Here is an 18340-nt window from a genome sequence, read left to right on the forward strand (position 1 = left end):
CTGAATAATCATGCGCTTAGCTTTAGCATTTATCAACCTGAGTACAGACAACTGTCTTCAGGTCTCATGGGCATTGCTCAACACATTTATTTGTTTCTCTTGTATCCATGCAAACATAATACGAAGGTTGGGGAAAAAAATAAACAAACAAAGCAAAAGTTGTGTATTGCATCCTGAAACCTGTCTTAGGATTTTGACCTCAGACCCAGAGCCTGCAGCATGGAGGCACCGCAGCTGGAAGTCATTTTTCAGAGACTCCAGATTTGCTTGAAGCAGCTTCATGTGTCTGTGTGCTGCCCACCAGAAGGAAAAGAAAAAAGTTACCAACTTTCCTGCATGAATCATTATACAATTAGATTAGCTATGACTCAATATCACAAGTAAAAGAGAACAAAAACGGCACTGTTACATCCTCACTTTCTTAAAGGGGCAGGCATTTGCTCCAGCCATCTGCGTGATGAAAGAGTGAATGACGACAACAAGCTATTGCACAATGGATTATATTAAATTTTATTTGTGCACAGCGTGATAATGTAAAGAAAGGAAAAGTATTTCTTACAAAGAAAAATAACAACATGTCACCTTCAGAAGTTAAAAGCTCTCTTTTAAGAAACAAGCAGGTGCAGAGATACTATCAAATCCTGTAAAAAGACAGCAGGTGAGCTAAAGGTGGCAGATGTTTAAAGCAAGCTTTTTGTGTCTTGATAGGACAGAACTCCAACCCCGATACTGGCCCGGTTTTACAATGTCTGGTCCACCCAGAGCAGAGGGTGAAAACAGAGCCAAGGTCGCACCAAGGAGTCCGTATGATGCATCTAACGGCATCAAGACAAGCACATTTTCTGCCTCACATTGTTTTAATTCCAATGCATTAACCTGTGGAAGCAGTGCAGGGTTCCACACCAGCTCAATACAGCACATTCTAAGGTCAAATTCCAGTGCTGAAAAAAGAAAGAAAAGGCAGAAACGCTGCAAAAATACTAAATATTAACAAGTGTTTTTGGTCTAATTTCCACTGCAATTGTCTTAGTACACTTGAAATAAGACAAAACTAACTTGCAAGCAACTTTTCAGCAAGATATCAGAGCTGGTTTAAAGTAAATCACTCTGTAAAGTTGATGAAAAATTTGCAGATTATTTCACTTATAACAAGACATTTTTCTCATGCCAGTGGATCAAGTACTTTTTTATCAATATTAAGGAATTATTATTTATTGTATATATATTATACTTCTGGTCCATCCATCCATCCATTTTCTAACACCCTTGTCCCTAATGGGGTCAGGAGGGTTGCTGGTTCCTCTCCAGCTATGTTCCAGGCGAGAGGCGGGGTCACCCTGGACAGGTCACCAGTCTGTCGCAGGGCAACACAGAGACATACAGGACACACAACCATTCACACACATACTCACACCTAGGGAGAATTTAGAGAGACCAATTAACCTGACAGTCATGTTTTTGGACTGTGGGAGGAAGCCGGAGAACCCGGAGAGAACCCACCATGCACAGGGAGAACATGCAAACTCCATGCAGAAAGACCCCGGGCCGGGAATCGAACCCAGGACCTTCTTGCTGCAAGGCAACAGCTCTACCAACTGCACCACTGTGCTGCCCTATACTTCTGATATTAGTCCCAAAATGAAAAAAAAATATATATATTTCTAGACTCCGAAATTGATGTTCTGGTGAAAACTTACTTCTTTTCTCTTTGGTACAATGGCCATAATATGCCATTGTATATTTCAAGAGTTCTAAGATATTTCATCTAGAAACCAGACCAAAAACATTTAATAAGACTTTTTGTGTTTTTGCAGTGAAGGAGATAATAGTTAATACTTTCCCAGAGATTAGTGCACTGGAATACAAGGCTATTCTTTTTTTTTTTTTTTTTTTTTTTTACATAACCACATATATGGCACATGTAGCATATTAAAACAATTTTACATAACACTTAAAAAACCCTCAAAGCTCTTCATGTTCAAAAACACTCTGGGATTGTAAATAGTGTGAACAATAAAAGGTAGAAATTTCCCTAAAAACATGTGAAAAAACCCCCAGAAGGCAAATAATCAGAATATTCTGTCACACACACTCACACACAAGCACGCCTACACACACACACACACACACACGCACACACACACACGCACACACACACACATATATCTGTGGCTATGAAGGCACTGGTGGTGAAATCTGTGTTGCAGAGGGGATGTGGTGTAGGAACAAGGTGGTGGTTCGGTGGTGGTTATGGGGCCGGGGGGTGGGGTGGGCTGGCTTACAGGAGATGACTTTCTGCATGTCAAGGCAGCGTGGTGGGCGTGGTGGACGGCAAGGAAACACAGGTGAGTGCAAGCAAGACGGGCAGGTTCAGTGTGTCAGACTGCTGGAGAAAAGGAGGCGGAGCTAAGGAGGAACGGTTGGTGAATGAGGATGTTTTTTGGGGGGCTGTGAGGCTATGGAAAGGCAGCAGGTTGTTGTTGTGCCGCTCTGAGCAAGTGAGCATTGCTGAGTCAGACAGAATGCAGCAGTGCTTGCCCTTTGTCTCTGGTTTGACCCCAGCGACCCCCCCTTAGCCCTCGCTTTGTGTCTAATCATCCCGCCCTGGACTGCTGGGCCCAAAAACAGTAAACATGAACAACAGCAGCAGACCCTGACCTCCTCGTCTTAACAGTGATTACACACAGAACGACTCTAATGAGAGGATACGATGCTTTGTCAACTGTTTGCTTGACAAAAGAAACAGCACTAAACACATACACACACACACACACACGCACACACACAAATACACAAAACCAAAACCTCAAGAAAAACCCAGAAGAATAACCCTTTGAATTTTTTGAGTGCCCACCTGGTTGGCTAAGCCGCCTTGGAGAGAAAAAACAGAGAAGACAGAAAGGCTGGGCCAGGTGAGGGGTGACCTCGCCTCTTCCCCTCCAAACATCCCTCAACCTCTCATTTTTCAGAGGTCTACTTTTTTTCCCTGTTCCCTAACTTTTCTCTCCATCTCACGTTTTCCTCCCTCCTGTGATTTGCAATGAATCCTCCTCCTTCCTCGTGTTTTTCATGCATTTACACCTCCTTTGTCGTGCGGAGTCGGATGTTGCTGAAGCACTTGCCCATGGCCTCAAACAGCGGGTCGCAGAAGGTGTGGACGAAGATGGAATAGACACGGCTGATGCAGTGGGTCTCAATAAGGTAACTCTTCACGCACGGCACCACGGCCCAGATGTGGACAAAGGAAAGGATGGCGAAGAAGATTCCCCAGATCAGTGCCAGGGGAATGCCGACCAGCGCCGTCAGCAGCCGGTAGCACCAGTACTTGGTGACGGTGAAGGTGGTGAAGCTAGCTTTCCACACACCATCAAAGCTGTAGGTTCCTGCAGGCTCTGCAATGATGTCCTCGAAGTCCACCTGAAGACAAGGAGAACAGAAAGATGTTGGCAAACACTGGATTGATTTATCAAAGGTTCGGAAAGGGACTCAGGTACATTTTACTGAAGCGAGAATCTGGGTGAGGTCTTTTTGCTGGTCAGGACAAACTATATAAATATGCTTGATATTAGAATGTTTACCAGACACTAGCAAAACTGCAATTAGCATTTAGCCAAACTACATTTAGTTAAATTTAGCAATGATAGGCAGTGAAGGTAATGGTGATAAAAAAATAAAAGCTTCAACACAATATTTTGTCATTTGACCTAATTTTGTTTTGACTTCCAAATCACAGAAAAAAGCTGACTTGGTGCACAATTTTCAGTAGTTAGCATAAATGTTAAATAAGTACCATCGTTTTAGTCACAAAGTTACATTTATGTGTGTAGAAAATTCTATGGTTTTACCCATTCAAACCAGACATTAAAAGAATTATAGCTATAAGTTATTGTGCTGGCAGGAATGAGAAAGAAAGGGGAATGAATGACATTACAGGAATGTTTAAGTTCTGAAAGGCTAATTCCAGAAACTACAAACAGAAACCAAAAATAAAAAGCTGTTTTTGAGGAGAGAGTGTACGCAATTTAAAATGAGCTTTAGAAAAGGATGTCGTATCAAATTCTGTCCCCAAACGGATCCAAGTCATTCAAGACTGAGCAGCTGCTGATAAGAGTCCTGCTGTCATGCCACATTAAAGTTACAGTAAATGTTTTGATATGACTTGTTGATAACTTGGCTCGTTACACATTTCAAATTGAATCCAATTTGATTTTTGCAAATGGACGACATACAAACAACAGGAATGAGAAGTTGAGATTTTTTCCCCTTACATTTGTAATATTTAGGGTAGAAATTAAATAGAAATTAATCTAATTGAGATATCCAGGCTGTATGAAGAATTTATGTAAATGTTTACTACTTCTGGATTAACAATATGTGGCCATATAAAGTGAAACCTTTAAAATGAAATCCAAAAGCGGACTGACCACATTTGTCAGGTAAGAAGGATTTTAATTTGAATGATTTTTTATACAGATATCCTGTATAAAAAAGGATATCTGTATATCCTTTTTTATACAGGATATACAAAATATTTTAACATAAGACTGTAAAAAAAAACACAACACATTTACCAGGAATGTATGTTGGTTTTAAATCCAAGCCCTTTCTATACATTTGTGTATGGAAACTGGTCCTTCCTTTCCTGATCTCCAAACCCCAAGAAGCAGCACAGCGTTCTGCTGTAATCGTTATCACTCATCAATTGTCTTCTGCCATTGAGTAATAGGTTTCACAAGAGCACTGATATGGAGCAAATAAAACCACCAGACAGGCTTGATAGCCTGAACTCATTATTCCACCATAAATCAGGTGCCTCAAATCTTGTGAAAGTGTCAGTTCTGCTGAATTGCAGGGTGGGATTCTTGACGAGATTTATATCTCTCTGTGCTGTGGCTGGTGCGCAGTCCAACATCTGCCCAACCCAAAATACTCATTTCTGCACACACACACCCAGGCACACGCCCACACACACACACACACACACACACACGCCTACACACACCCACGCACACACACACACGCACACTCGTGAAAACAACTCACAGTCTCTGGCATCTGCTCTGTTTGTCTCCAAAGACTCCTGAGCAGTAATTGATTGGACCAATAGCAGAGAGAAGGAGACATTCCAGCTGTGTCTCAGTGACACAGATCCTTTCATCACCTGCCATGAATGAGAAGCAGAGGAACGGCTTTCTGCTTATAGCAGGAGGCTCCCTGCTGGAGGTCCACACCTGACCTGAGCTGTTAAGGAGAACAAAATAAAAAAATTTAAAAAGACACCGTCGTCGTGGTTGTTCTCCCTTCATCTCTGCTTCTCTTCCTTCTCACTGGCTTCTGACTCCATGGAGAATGGGTTTTGTCAAACACCAGCTGAGGGCTAATGAGTGTAATATCAATAAGTCAGCAGGACAACCCCCCAGTGTCATGTTGGCAGTAAAACAGAAAAGTGACGTGTTTCATTTTTCTAACTGATCCACCTGTTTAAAGTTGGGAAGCCTGCTTATACAATCTGACTGTAGAGGTTCAGAAAAGGCATGTCCTGGTACAGACGGATGATTTTTAATCATTGGATAAGAACAAAAGTGGCCAGCTAGCCTGGAATCATAAAAGTAAAAATGATTTAGACAATGCTAAATCTTCTATGCTTGCTAGTATTGGAAGATATTTTAGGAGTTTGGGAGCAGATGACTGAGTTAATGTTACAGCTCTATGAAACATGAACTTATATTTAGCCTTGAATCTGTATGTACACAATATTCTGTAAATACCTAAAGTACCTGACAAAATGTTGGACAGCAGAAACTTAGCAGTAGTTTGGATGAGTCTTCTGACGGCTTTTAAATGTTTGTCAACGCTGATGACATTAATGAAACTATAGTTTACTGCAAATTTTTTTATTAAATTTTATTTTTACCTTGGCACAAAATGACGTGTCCATATAAAAAAACTTGTTTATAACCAAAGCTCCTTTAAGAATGATATCAACTCTTTCAGAGAATTTAAACTCAATAATACGGTTCTTTTATTTCCTCTTTTTTTTCTTCTAAATTTCAATCAAACAGATGTCATTAAATTGTCGTAATTGTCGTTATTAAACTGCCCTAATTTTGGAATTGATCACCCTGGAAACTAAAAAAAACCTTTTAGGACATGCTTTAACTCCATTACCCAGAAACATGTAGATTTTCCCTAAAAGGTGAGCGCCGGGTGACTGCTGCACTGAGAGTGAGTGACTGAACACGGAAGCAGTTCAGGCTTTTAAAGACATACAGTGCTGTAAAAAAGTTAATAGTTTTTCTGTCTTTGATTTTTGTTTAACACACTTTATAATCATTGTAATAGATAAAAAAATCAAGGATAACCTGAGCAAATACAGAAATCAGTTTTTAAATTGTGATTGAATTTATTATGGGAGAAGAAGCTAACCAAACCAAACTGATAAACCTGACTTTATTTTATCTGAGTGATAAAGTAAACTTTTGAAGCTGATTCTGCCATCTGTGGCATAATCAAGGATGGAAACATTATTCTGGGATTTATCCAGTGTAAATCATTTTGGTCATCCTAATTTATTTCCATGTGGAGATAGAAGGTTTTCCTGAACATGATGGACTTTTCCACCATCACTCCTGCTTCTACACACACCTGTTAGATCAACAGGCGATTCTAAATGTCCTTTTGTGTGAGTATTTTGTCAATGTTTGACACTGCAGTGAACTGGTAACACTTCCACAATGTGTGCTGCCTCTTGTCAACCACAAAATGTGACATTTCAAAAATTTCAGGTTTTCCATGAACATTTGTTTCAGTGTCTCAGACAGACACAGTGTCTGGCTCAGGGTGAAGCCCTTCACTCAGAGCAGCTGCTTCAGCTGCAGCAACAAGGAACTGGCCACAAAACCAGCCCGTCCAACATTTAATTTTTCCAGTGTGGGGAGACTCGGCGCCAGTTTCCACAACAGTGTTAGAGACTAAATGAGACGCTTTCAGCAGAGAGGAACAAACATGACTGCAAAGAGGAGGCGATTCATCAGCTATTGCTGTTTACAAAGAGTCATGGAGAAAATGGCACATCCACAGTCAGTCAGTCAATCAGTCAGTCAGATAGTCAGATAGTCAGATAGTCATTAACTGACTGACAGAGAGAAGGAGACATTCCACTGAGACACAGCTGGAATGTGTCTGACTGAAGCTACTGAAGAGTAGCTTCAGTCAGACAAATAGTCAGTCAGTCAGTCAGTCAGTCAAATAGTCAGTCAGTCAGTCAGTCAGTCAGTCAGTCAAATAGTCAGTCAGTCAGTCAGTCAGTCAGTCAGTCAAATAGTCAGTCAGTCAGTCAGTCAGTCAAATAGTCAGTCAGTCAGTCAGTCAGTCAAATAGTCAGTCAGTCAGTCAGTCAGTCAAATAGTCAGTCAGTCAGTTAGTTGCACAACAGTTATATTTGTGTCTTTACAAGCTGACATAGATTATATACTATAGTATAATATATACTGAAATGATTATCTGATTAATCAGGATGAATTGGTTATTGAAATAATCTTCAGCTAATTTAGTAATCGATTAATCGTTAACAGGAGAACAACAATAATTAGGACAAAACTGTACAAAACTTATACACATCATGCAGCTAAGATGAAAAACCTTTGTCTGTAAAATTGTTTTATCTTCACCTGGTTCAAAATCTGTAATGGGGTCGAAGGGTGTATAGAAAATGGATGGATGGCATTTCTTAAATGTACTTCTATTATTGTATGAAAAAAGTGTAAGTGGTTAAATGAAAAATCTGTCAAATGTGCAATTTCCCACCGATTAGTCAACTAATTGATAGAATAATCGATTACTAAAGTAATCATTAGCAGGCGTTACTAGAGTATTTATTGTTTAGTGAAATGTGGAGAGGAAACACGTTTCACCTAACAAACTCTCTTCAGAGTTTGTTTCAGACTTGGGGAAAAATGTAGAGACAAAGGATTAAAGAGATTCTTCATTAGGAGCTGGTGGGTGTGGAAATGCCGAGGTCCAGTGGGAGGCTGGATATGAAACAGCAGAGTCTGATGGTCAGCATGTGACCTGTTGGCAGAGTAACTGTATTATTGAGTAAATAGAGCCAAGTTCTTAGCAGAGCTCTATGTAGAGGCAGCCGGCCATGCTTGAGTGGACAAAGTGACGGTCACACGGTGCTGCACTGACCTGGCCTCAGTCGTCAGGGAGAAATAAATATTTGTTTGACTGGAGGCACCGATTAGAACCACCGTCTGTGGAGTTGAACTATTTTGGCTGATTTTTTTACATCATTTGCAAACGTAGCTGGATTAGAATTAATCCAGATAATGCATCCACACTTTTATATTTTTGAAACATATTTTCAGGGTTTGTTGAGAAGTGCATGTAGAATCAGACACGCCTTGCAAACATATTCATACATGCAGACATTTTACACATTTTCTCATGTTTCTTCAGTGTATTTTATTCAGATTTTATCTGATGATCCAACAGACAACACATTTCATAGCACTGCGGAATGAAAGGAAAACGATTCCTGGTTTTAATTTAATTTAATTTAACTTAATTTAATTTAAAAGAAGTGTGGTTTGCATTTGTATTCTGGCCTTTTCACTGTGATACCCCTAAATAAAATTTTGAACAAAGTTTTCTTAGGCGTTGTGTAATTAGATCTCCACAGCATAATGCTGCCAGAACCAGGTTTTACACTGACTGCTCTGGTATCAATGTACATCCACTATGGTGGGTGGATTGATCCAAAGTACAGATAATGTCTGTATTACTGATATCAAGTCGGTATCAGTATTGGATTGATACTTTAGTTTCAGATTTTTCAAATTTGGCTCTAGACTTGAATAAAACAATTCTAAGGAAAAACAACAACAACAACAACAAAAAAGGTAACATGATATGTCAAGCTTAAATAAAAAGTATCGTATTCGTATCATAGTCGATATTAAAATATGCAGCATCGCACACGTCTAGTTTCCTCCCATGTCTCATTTAATCTCTGTATGAATCTAGTTATTTTAGTCAACAAACAGCATCATGAACACCAGGGATCACAACAAGAATTCACCAGAAGCCATGAAGGGAGACAGCAAACATGTGTAAGAAGAGATGAGACCAAAATCCAACTACATGCAAAACATTTCATTGGCAAAAACCAACACTGTACATCACCCTGAATGCCTCATCCTCATGCTGAAACATGAGGATGGAAGTGTCATGCTGTGGGGATCCGCACAGGTGGATTCTGTTTTGTGATTAAGTTACTTCTAACAGCAATTGGTTAGATTTTATATAAGTGTAACTAACCCGAGACTGAGGAGCATAACCCCGCCCCCTGACAAAGTGGGCGGAGTCGAGTGAGAGCAGAGGAGTCCTGTTCCACTCTGCGTCCACATCTCAGATAAATCACACAGTTCTAAAGTTGGGTAACACTGTTGATCAAAACTTGCTAGTTTCCACGGCAACTCTCACTCCTGACTAAGTTGCACCAAGCTGAAACCAAATTCAACTAAGAACCGCTCGACAGAAGGAGGTCAGCACTGAGACGGTTTGAGGCAAAATGTCATACAACAAAACAAATTTACATAAAAATCTCTAAATTCTCTCAGAAACATAAGAATAGAATCTTAAAGAATCTGTTTAGACAATTTATCAGCAAAAAAAATTAATCTGGGGCTTAATTACTGTTACAGTTAAAGTTAACAGGGCCAAGGGGGAAAGCCAATGCATGCCACAATTTTCAGATTTGAAAAACTGAGTATCATTTTAATTAACTGATTGACTGATTTTTTGTTTGATTAATTGATAGCTTTGTGTTAGTTTATCACCATAAAAACTGAAGTTTTGCTCAATGTGGAAAAAGTTCAAAACTTCAAACTTCTAACAATCTAACTGAAAACCACGTCTCAACCTCCATCACCGCTTTAGAAGATGGCAGCCATGTTGGATTTGAAAGAGTCAAGTTCCTGTTCTGTACGAATGTAAATCGGAAGAGCAGTTTTCCAAACCGAATGCAGTCACAATGCATCGTGAGCCGGAAAGAGATCCAGAAAACTTTTTGAAACTTTCACCCTTTTGTCCTGACTAAACACCCAGATGCCTTTGAAAGCAGCGAACAGAAAAGTTGAACAGAGCAGCGTAAAAAACCTTCTGACTCATTTCAGTTTGACCTTGTGGTCTCTGAGTCTCTGAAGTCTGCTGAAGCTCCAGCTTCTCACAGCTCCCTCTTAAAAAGTTTTCTCCAGTGGATGCACTCCACTCCACAGATCCTAAGCCCCTCCTGCTTGCTATAAAAAGATCCACAGCTTCTCTAGAGGAAAAGAAAGAGGAGAGGGGTGGGCCGGCGGCGCGGGGTGGTGGGCCGGCGGCGCGGGGGTAGGCCGGGTGCGCGGGGTGGTGGGCCGGGTGCGCGGGGGGGGGGCCGGGTGCGCGGGGTGGGGCCGGGTGCGCGGGGTGGTGGGCCGGGTGCGCGGGGGGGGGGCGGGTGCGCGGGGTGGTGGGCCGGCGGCGCGGGGGGGGGGCCGGGTGCGCGGGGTGGGCCTCAGTTTTACTCAGTGGGGTCTCAGTTTTAAAGTGCATTTGAGGCTAAGCTGTTTGATGTGGCCAGGTGATTGAGGCAAGCTGCTGCTGTTCCCACCAGGGAACAATGTGTGATTTTCAGAAATCAGAATGCTGTGAATGTATCTGTGCTGCTCAGATCATCTCTCTCTCTCTGTGTGTGTGTGTGTGGTATAATGTAAGGGATTCCCTGGTTCTGTGTTTTCCTGTGGCGCTCCAAACGTATCCTTACGCCGCTTCATGACCTCACATGTTGACGTTTAAAACCCAAGAATGACTCAACTTCTTTTCATTTTCATATCTACCATTTCTGTAGATATGACTTGGTTCAGTCTTTTTTTGTCTCTACAGCATGCATTTAAATCACAAGCTAACTTGCTGAAATGAATGGGCGTGTGTGTGTGTGTGTGTGTGTGCGTGCGTGTGTGTGTGTGTGTGCGTGTGTGTGTGTGTGTGTGTGTGCAATCATAAAGCTGCTTTCTATTTCCAGACTGGAGGGAGAGTCTGACTCACTGTCACAATGGAGGGGAGCTGAGAGAGAGGAGGGGGGGAAGGATAGAGCACTGGAAGAAGTGAAGAAAGAAAAGGAGAGGAGGAGGAAAAGAACTGCAATTTTTCTTTCTTTTTTTTTGGTTTTATAAGCAGCGGCGTACAGAAAGCTACTGTTTCCATTCTCATAAAGGCCAAACGGGACTTTTTCAAAAAAAAAACAAAACACATTTCATGAGTCACATGGGAGAAATGTCACCAGCAAACTAAAATTTACAACATCTTGTATAAAAAAATGAACAAAAAAATACCATTTGACATGTGATGAAGCCACACAATGGAAGCCTTTGAATGTGAAATCTGAACACTGATCGATTGGAAACGTTTTCTTACAGCTGATCAGTTTAATAAGAGCTTCTCTGTCAAGATGTTAGTTATTTTTTTCTATACGACTTTGACAAGAGAAGAGAATCTCATGAAGCTGTTGCCAGCCAGGAGCCATTATGTAAAAGATGATAGAACGCTGCCAAAAAAAAGAAAGAAAAGAAAAGAAAAAGTCAGCAGATATGAGCCGGTGCTGGCATGTAGATGGAGCTGATCCAGAAACTGTTTCATATTTATTTATGTCTGTTAACATGAGAGTCTCTTTACATAACAACATTGATAAAAGATAGCACAATTTCACTTTTTCATAAAAAACCTCAATTTAAAGATGTTTATCATTAAAATGTTGCTTTTACAATAAAAGACAACAATTATAACAAGTATTTAGCCCTACTGACCTACTTATACTATACATGAGCACATAACTATTATAATATTGATAATAATGGTATTTACAACATGCTTGTTTGACAGTTCATGTGTTTCCCGAATCTTACCAAGTATTTTCATCTTGTTTTCAGTGAAAATGTGTCATTATGGTTGAAATAAGACAAAACTAACTTACAAGTAACTTTCCGTCAAGATATAATTCTTTAATTAATATTCATTTTAAAAATGACTAATTCCACTGGCAAATTATTTCACTTGCTATGATTGTAATAATCTGCCAGTGGAACTTTTCATCAATATTAAACAATCATTGACTTTTAACAAATTCAAGTTTTGTCTTATTCCAAGTATACTAACATATTTGCACTAGAAAGTAGAGATACTTGGTAAGGTTTAGTGTTTTTGCACTGTAAATATTTCCAACTAAACTATTATCTAGAATTGAGCAGGGAAACCCGACGCCTGTTTTAAGCCAGCTGACCAGTAGTGCACAGGAGCAGGTTGGGGATTGAACTTTCTTTTAAAGTTATTTTATGCTGTTTCTGATGGTGACTTGCATATACATAAAAAAACCAATAAATCTCATCATATAAACTTTGATAGAATGCAGGTATTAATCACAATCAAGATAAGCTGAGGTATTAAAAACAGCACATTTAGATTTGAATTTTTTTATAAAACCTTTCCCTTAGGATAGGTTTTATCCTAAGGTGATCACATGTGATTTTCATGGGATTTTTTTGTAAGGGTATGTTTTAGGCGTTGCCTACAGGTGGTCATTTATTGTTTATTATGAAGACTTTCTTATCCTGAGAAGAATTTTGATTTATCGTTGTTATGGTAACTGTCAGTTATTAATGACAAATAAAAAACAAAACTGACAGTATGATCAGAAACAACATTTTTGATACTTTCTCCGCTGTTTGCCTCAAAAGAGCATCTATAAATATCAGTTCATTCGAAAATGTGGTGAAATCCACTTACTGTGCAGTTCGGTGATACAAATTTCAATTTTTAAGTAAGTGACATCTTGAAGGAGTCTATTTCAAATGGTTTTTTCAGCAACAGTATTTGTGTTTGTGGCACTGTACCAGCGGTGGGCACTCCTGGACCTGGAGGGCCGGTCTTCTGCAACTTTTAGATGTTTCTCTACTTCAACACACCTGAGTCAAATCATGAGGTCATTAGCAGGACTCTGGAGAACCTGACTGCACTGAGGAGGAGATATAATGTACATCATTAACCACTGTGTAACAACTGGAAGAGAAAGACTGAAAGAAAGGAGACAGCCAGGTAGCAGTTTGGGGATACAGTGGAGCTACGGAGGGCGGCAATATGAGCTTTGGATTTAAAAAAAAAAAAAAAAGAGAGAGAGAGGGAGATATCTAAGAGTTGCGGGACACCGGCCCTCCAGGACCAGGACTGCCCACCCCTGCTGTATACTGTCACATGGTTACAAAATTTGTAAGAAATAGTTTTTTTTTTCAACCTTGATCTTTATCACTATCACCATATTACCACAAAATATCAGGATAAAATTCTAAGTTCATATGGGGCTGGGCACACAGCTTCTCATAGCAGCTAAAAAATCTCAATAAATTGTGCGCCACCTCATCACTGGACAGCCCTTCCAGAAACTTTGTGGAGGCGCCCCTGTGTGGGAGTGGTAAGGGATCCCTCCCCAACACACATACCCACACACACACCACACCCACTCACATGAACACACACCAACCAGCTATTTGGGTGTTTCCCTATTTTATCAAGGTGCAGTTCAAGCTTTTCAAAGACCCGACCTCTGCTGCTCCACGTGGAGAGCTCCCTGACCCCACTGAGATGTAAAACACTGCACCCAGCGTCGGGGTGACGGGCGGGGAGGAGGAAGGGGAGGGGAGGAGGGGGGGGGAGGGGAGGAAGGGGAGGGGGAGGGGAAGGGCCGGCGCACTTACAGGCGCGTCAGGTGGCTCCCAGCGCGCCGCTCCTCTTTAAACCAAATAAACTCCCGGTGTTTGTGCGGCTGGTTCCAGGCTGCTCCTCTTATGGAAAGAATTCCGTACCCTCCCGCCCCCCCAAGCAGAAAAGGCGTAAAGGCGCAGCAGCAGCAGCCGCAACAAACTGTGGGAAAAGTGTGTTCCAACAACAGGAAATCCGTAATGTTTCCTCTCGCAAGCAGGAGTCCGGACTGTCCGGCTCTGGAAACGAGCATTGGATCACCTTAATGGGTTTTTAACTACGACCCCTGCGCTGCTTCCTAATAGGGGCAAGACCGCTGGAGCGGCCAGCGCGCAGCCTCTGGGGCGCGCGGCTCACTGTTTCTGCGGATTCACTAAGACATGACAGGTATCGGCTCCAGCTGACACCTGGAGCGTCTCTGCATGCCAGAACTGATCTGCAACGACGTCACGTAGAAAAGTTGCAAAAAAATAAAAAAATAAAAAATAGCCGAGCGGCCACCCAGCTCTGACTCACCTTGACCACGTCGTCGTTGATGCGCTTCGGATCCCTGTTGACCAGGTCGATCTCCTTGGTGTGGACGTCCTCCATCGCCTTCTCGTTCAGACTCTCGTTTTCCATGTCTTTGTTGTTCGGTCTGTAAATGTTCCCTTGTTTCCGGATGAACGAATGCAGATACTCCTGTGAGGATCACGGTAAAGATGTAGGAGAGGAGAACGGGCAGGGAAAAAAGAAAAAGAAGAATAGAGAAGAGGAGAGGAGAGGAGCGTCGGTGAGGTGCGGGAACGGTGCGCAGCGCACTGTGAAGGCAGAAGAACTGGAGCTGAGTTACCAGCCTGCCCCGCAAACAGGGATGGGTTTAGAACGAGCACACAGTCAGGCACCACACCCTGCGTTCAGCCGCAAGGGGTCCTCACCACCCAGATAGCAATAACACAATATCCTGACCTGTATGGAAGCCCACAGTGCCGTGAAATCATCCTTTTTTTTTTTTTTTTTTTTTTTTTTTTTTTTTTTGCCATAGTACAATTCCACCAGAAAATAAACATGTTCTATAAGTTTTTTTTAAAGTTTGAATTCATTGTATATCAAAGATATTTTGCATCAAAAAAAATGTATGGATTTTATATTTTCAGACCTACAGTGCCACATTTGTCAACGAGACAATAACATCTGATTGGTTAAGCTGCACTGCAAGTAAATTCAAACCAATCACGTGTAACCACACCAGTCATAGCCAGTCTAACCCGGGGCAGTAAAAAGATAGTGTAATAATTACATTATTATATACATAATGTTTTTTTCCCCCCTCCAGGTGGTCTTTTGTGGGCTCTAGTGTCCCTTATATGAAAGTAGGCTGACAGGAAAGAGGGAATAAAAAGCTGGCAGAGACATGTGGTAAATGTTGCTGGGTCCGGGAATCGAACCCGTGACAGCCGCATCGAGGACTCAAGACCTTCAAACGTGGGTTGCGCTATCCACTCAAAATACGAATTGCTTTTATTAGTAGTATTTAGAAATTACATGTGTAACTATACATTTAATGATTTAAGCAAGGCTTACTTTCCAATATGAATCATTGTCAACAATAAAAAAAACATTTATTGGATTATTTATTATTTATGATTATTTATTGGTTTTTATTTACTAACAATAATCTTAAATTTAACTAAACAATTTCCACAAATTATTATTAGTAATTATTATGATGAGGAGCTGACATAGAAGTTAAAGTAATAAGAATTTAACTAGTTGCGGACGAGCTTATTTGTTGTGTATGTATTTACTTTTAAATGGTGGCACTTTTGGCCCTCCATAGCTGTAACCGTCGGCATGGAAACACGTTTCGGAAAGTGCGTTAAACGCCATATTTGAACTGTTTTGGCATAAACAGCTGCTTCTTCTCTAACATTTCATATTCTGACATCCATTCCTCTCATCAGCGGATCGTATAAATGATTTTGACATAAGGTCCGTTTCAGTTTTAATTTGCTCAAAAGCTGCGCCTAAAACCCCTCCTTGATTTCCGATGGTAAACTTGCCAGCAATAAACGAGTGAAAGTTTTAATTTGTCTTAAAAAAAACTGTAAATCAGATTAGTGGAAGAATTTATAGACTAGAAAAAAAAGATTTGTAGGCTTCCTCTCCTGCAGTTCAACTCCAAATGTCCATTTTGAGGATTTGCGTAAAACTGCGGTCCGTCAGTCTGTTGACGAGCAGTGAAATTCCCGTTAGCGGTCTAATCCAGGCACAGTGGCGCTTTTACATTCTCTCTGCGAAAGCGGAGACGCGTTCAGGTGAATGTGGCACACGGGAAAACCACCGGAGGAGTGGAAACGGAATTTTGTCTCGCAGACGCAAATGAACCTCATCCAAATGAGAAAAGACAGAGGTCAAGTGCAAACATATGAGGGTAATAATAATAATGGTAACGCTGGCGTGAGTGGATTAGAGTCATACTGTACCTCCTCCGCCTCGTCGTTCCGCAGCTCTCCTGTCATTCTGCTCCGAACAGATCCTCGTGCTTAAACAGAACGTGACAATATAGGAAGTGGAGTGGGAGGCGTGGAGGCAAACTGCGCGGACCGGGGGTTCCTCTCTCCTGCCCTCAGCTTTGACTGGGACTGAAATGTAATGCCAGGGCGCCGAGGGAACCCTGAGCGTTTCCCCCCCTCTAAGTCGCAGCGAAGCTTTGTGGCACAGTCACCTGCAGGCAGCCGCTCTCTACATATAGAGTTTTATCACTTGATTGTTAGGAGAAATGTGGTGGCTTGCAGGGAATTTAGCAAGGTGTAGAAAATTGCTGCAGTGAAAGACAGATAAGAATTAATAATAAAAAAAATAACCCAGAAACACATCACCCCCTTAAAATAATCTGATTTGTTTGGAAACTGATGACAAACTGGAATTGAGTTAACTAGGAAAAAATTGAAAATCAGTTGAATTAAAAATCAGTTGATGGAAAGCAAATTTTAGATGTTAGAGAAACATAATATGTTTATGTTTAGTGAAATTATGGATTTTATATTTTTTATTTTAAGTTTACTGAAAGACTGTTTGCTTGGTCAGACTAACACAAAAGTTAAGTTAGTTCAAATAACTTCTCATTTGTGAATCTGAAGTGATTTGAAGTAGTTGGCTTTATTTATTAATTTATTTTAGTTAAACAAAAACTCATAATGTCATATTACTATATCTGACTTACTTTCAATTAACATAACCTTAACCCTGTTGACATAAAGAAAATTATGTTAAGTCAATGATTCATTTCTTTGAGTGTAAGAGCCCAAAATCACTTTGGTTAAAAAAAAAAAGGTTTGTGTGGTTTGTTTCAGGATATCCATCCATCCATCCATCCATCCATCCATCCATCCATCCATCCATCCATCCATCCATCCATCCATCCATCTATCCATTCATCCATCCATCCATCTTCTTCCGCTTATCCGGGGTCGTGTCGTGGGGGTAGCAGCTTCAAAGGGAGGTCCAGACTTCCCTCTCCCCAGCCACTTTCACCAGCTCCTCTGGAGGAATCCCAAGGCGTTCCCAGGCCAGCAGAGAGACATAGTCCCTCCAACGTGTCCTGGGTCTTCCCCAGGGTCTCCTCCCGGTGGGACGTGCCCGGAACACCTCACCAGGGAGGCGTCCAGGAGGCATCCTGACCAGATGCTCGAGCCACCTCAACTGGCCCCTCTCGACGTGAAGGAGCAGCGGCTCTACTCTGAGTCCCTCCCGGATGACTGAGCTTCTCACCCTATCTCTAAGGGAGAGCCCAGCCACCCTACGGAGAAAACCCATTTTGGCCGCTTGTATCCGTGATCTCGTTCTTTCGGTCATGACCCAACGACCATAGATGAGGGTGGGAACATAGATTGACCGGTAAATCAAGAGCTTCGCTTTTTGACTCAGCTCTCTCTTCACCACGAAGGACCGGTACAACGGCTGCTTGACAGCAGACATTGTGCCAATCCCGAACAACATCCCGAGATGCTTGAACTCCTCCACTTGGGGCAGAACAGACTCTGACACCGGTCATAGAGGGATCTAACACCAGTATCAAAGGGCCACTGAGGAGCTTCTTAACCACCTCGACCTCATCCCCAGAGCTCAACCCGGAGTCCCCAGGCTCAGCTTCTTCAATGGAACACATGTTGGTGGGATTGAGGAGGTCTTCAAAGTATTCTGCCCACTGGCCCACAACATCCCGAGTTGAGGTCAGCAGCACACCATCACCACTGTAGACAGTGTTGGTGCTGTACTGAGACGCCGGATGGTGGACCAGAATCGCCTCGAAGCCGTACAGAAGTCTTTCTCCATGGCCTCTCCAAACTCCTCCTACGCCCAAGTTTTTGCCTCAGCAACCACCCGAGCTGCATGCCGCTTCACCCGCCGGTACCCATCAGCTGCTTCCGGAGTCCCACAGGCCAAAAAGGCCTGATAGGACTCCTTCTTCAGCCTGACGGCTTCCCTCACTGAAGGTGTCCACCAACAGATTCAAGGGTTGCCGCCACAACAGGCACCAATAACCTTGCGGCCACAGCTCCAATTAGAC

The 18340-nt window shown here is 41.8% G+C and overlaps 1 protein-coding gene across 1 annotated transcript; it reads right to left on the reverse strand.

Annotated features, from left to right (window-relative positions):
• Positions 1–484: 484 nt before the first annotated feature.
• cav1 (caveolin 1) lies at positions 485–16482 on the reverse strand. Its single transcript, XM_044125754.1, has 3 exons — positions 16254–16482; positions 14305–14469; positions 485–3417 (listed from the first exon to the last, which is right to left on the reverse strand). The coding sequence occupies exons 1-3, from the start codon at positions 16287–16289 to the stop codon at positions 3076–3078; spliced, it is 543 nt and encodes a 180-aa protein (XP_043981689.1). The 5' UTR covers positions 16290–16482; the 3' UTR covers positions 485–3075.
• Between the last annotated feature and the right edge of the window lie 1858 nt (positions 16483–18340).

The sequence above is a fragment of the Gambusia affinis genome, linkage group LG08, assembly GCF_019740435.1.
Source record: "Gambusia affinis linkage group LG08, SWU_Gaff_1.0, whole genome shotgun sequence".
Classification (NCBI taxonomy): domain Eukaryota; kingdom Metazoa; phylum Chordata; class Actinopteri; order Cyprinodontiformes; family Poeciliidae; genus Gambusia; species Gambusia affinis.

Excerpts from the sequence above, each read along its gene's own strand:
- cav1 (XM_044125754.1), bottom strand. The coding sequence starts at position 16,289 with ATGACAGGAGAGCTGCGGAACGACGAGGCGGAGGAG. Across the intron at positions 14,470-16,253 it reads GGAACGACGAGGCGGAGGAG|GAGTATCTGCATTCGTTCAT; the intron begins GTACAGTATGAC and ends TGATCCTCACAG. Across the intron at positions 3,418-14,304 it reads TCAACGACGACGTGGTCAAG|GTGGACTTCGAGGACATCAT; the intron begins GTGAGTCAGAGC and ends CCTTGTCTTCAG.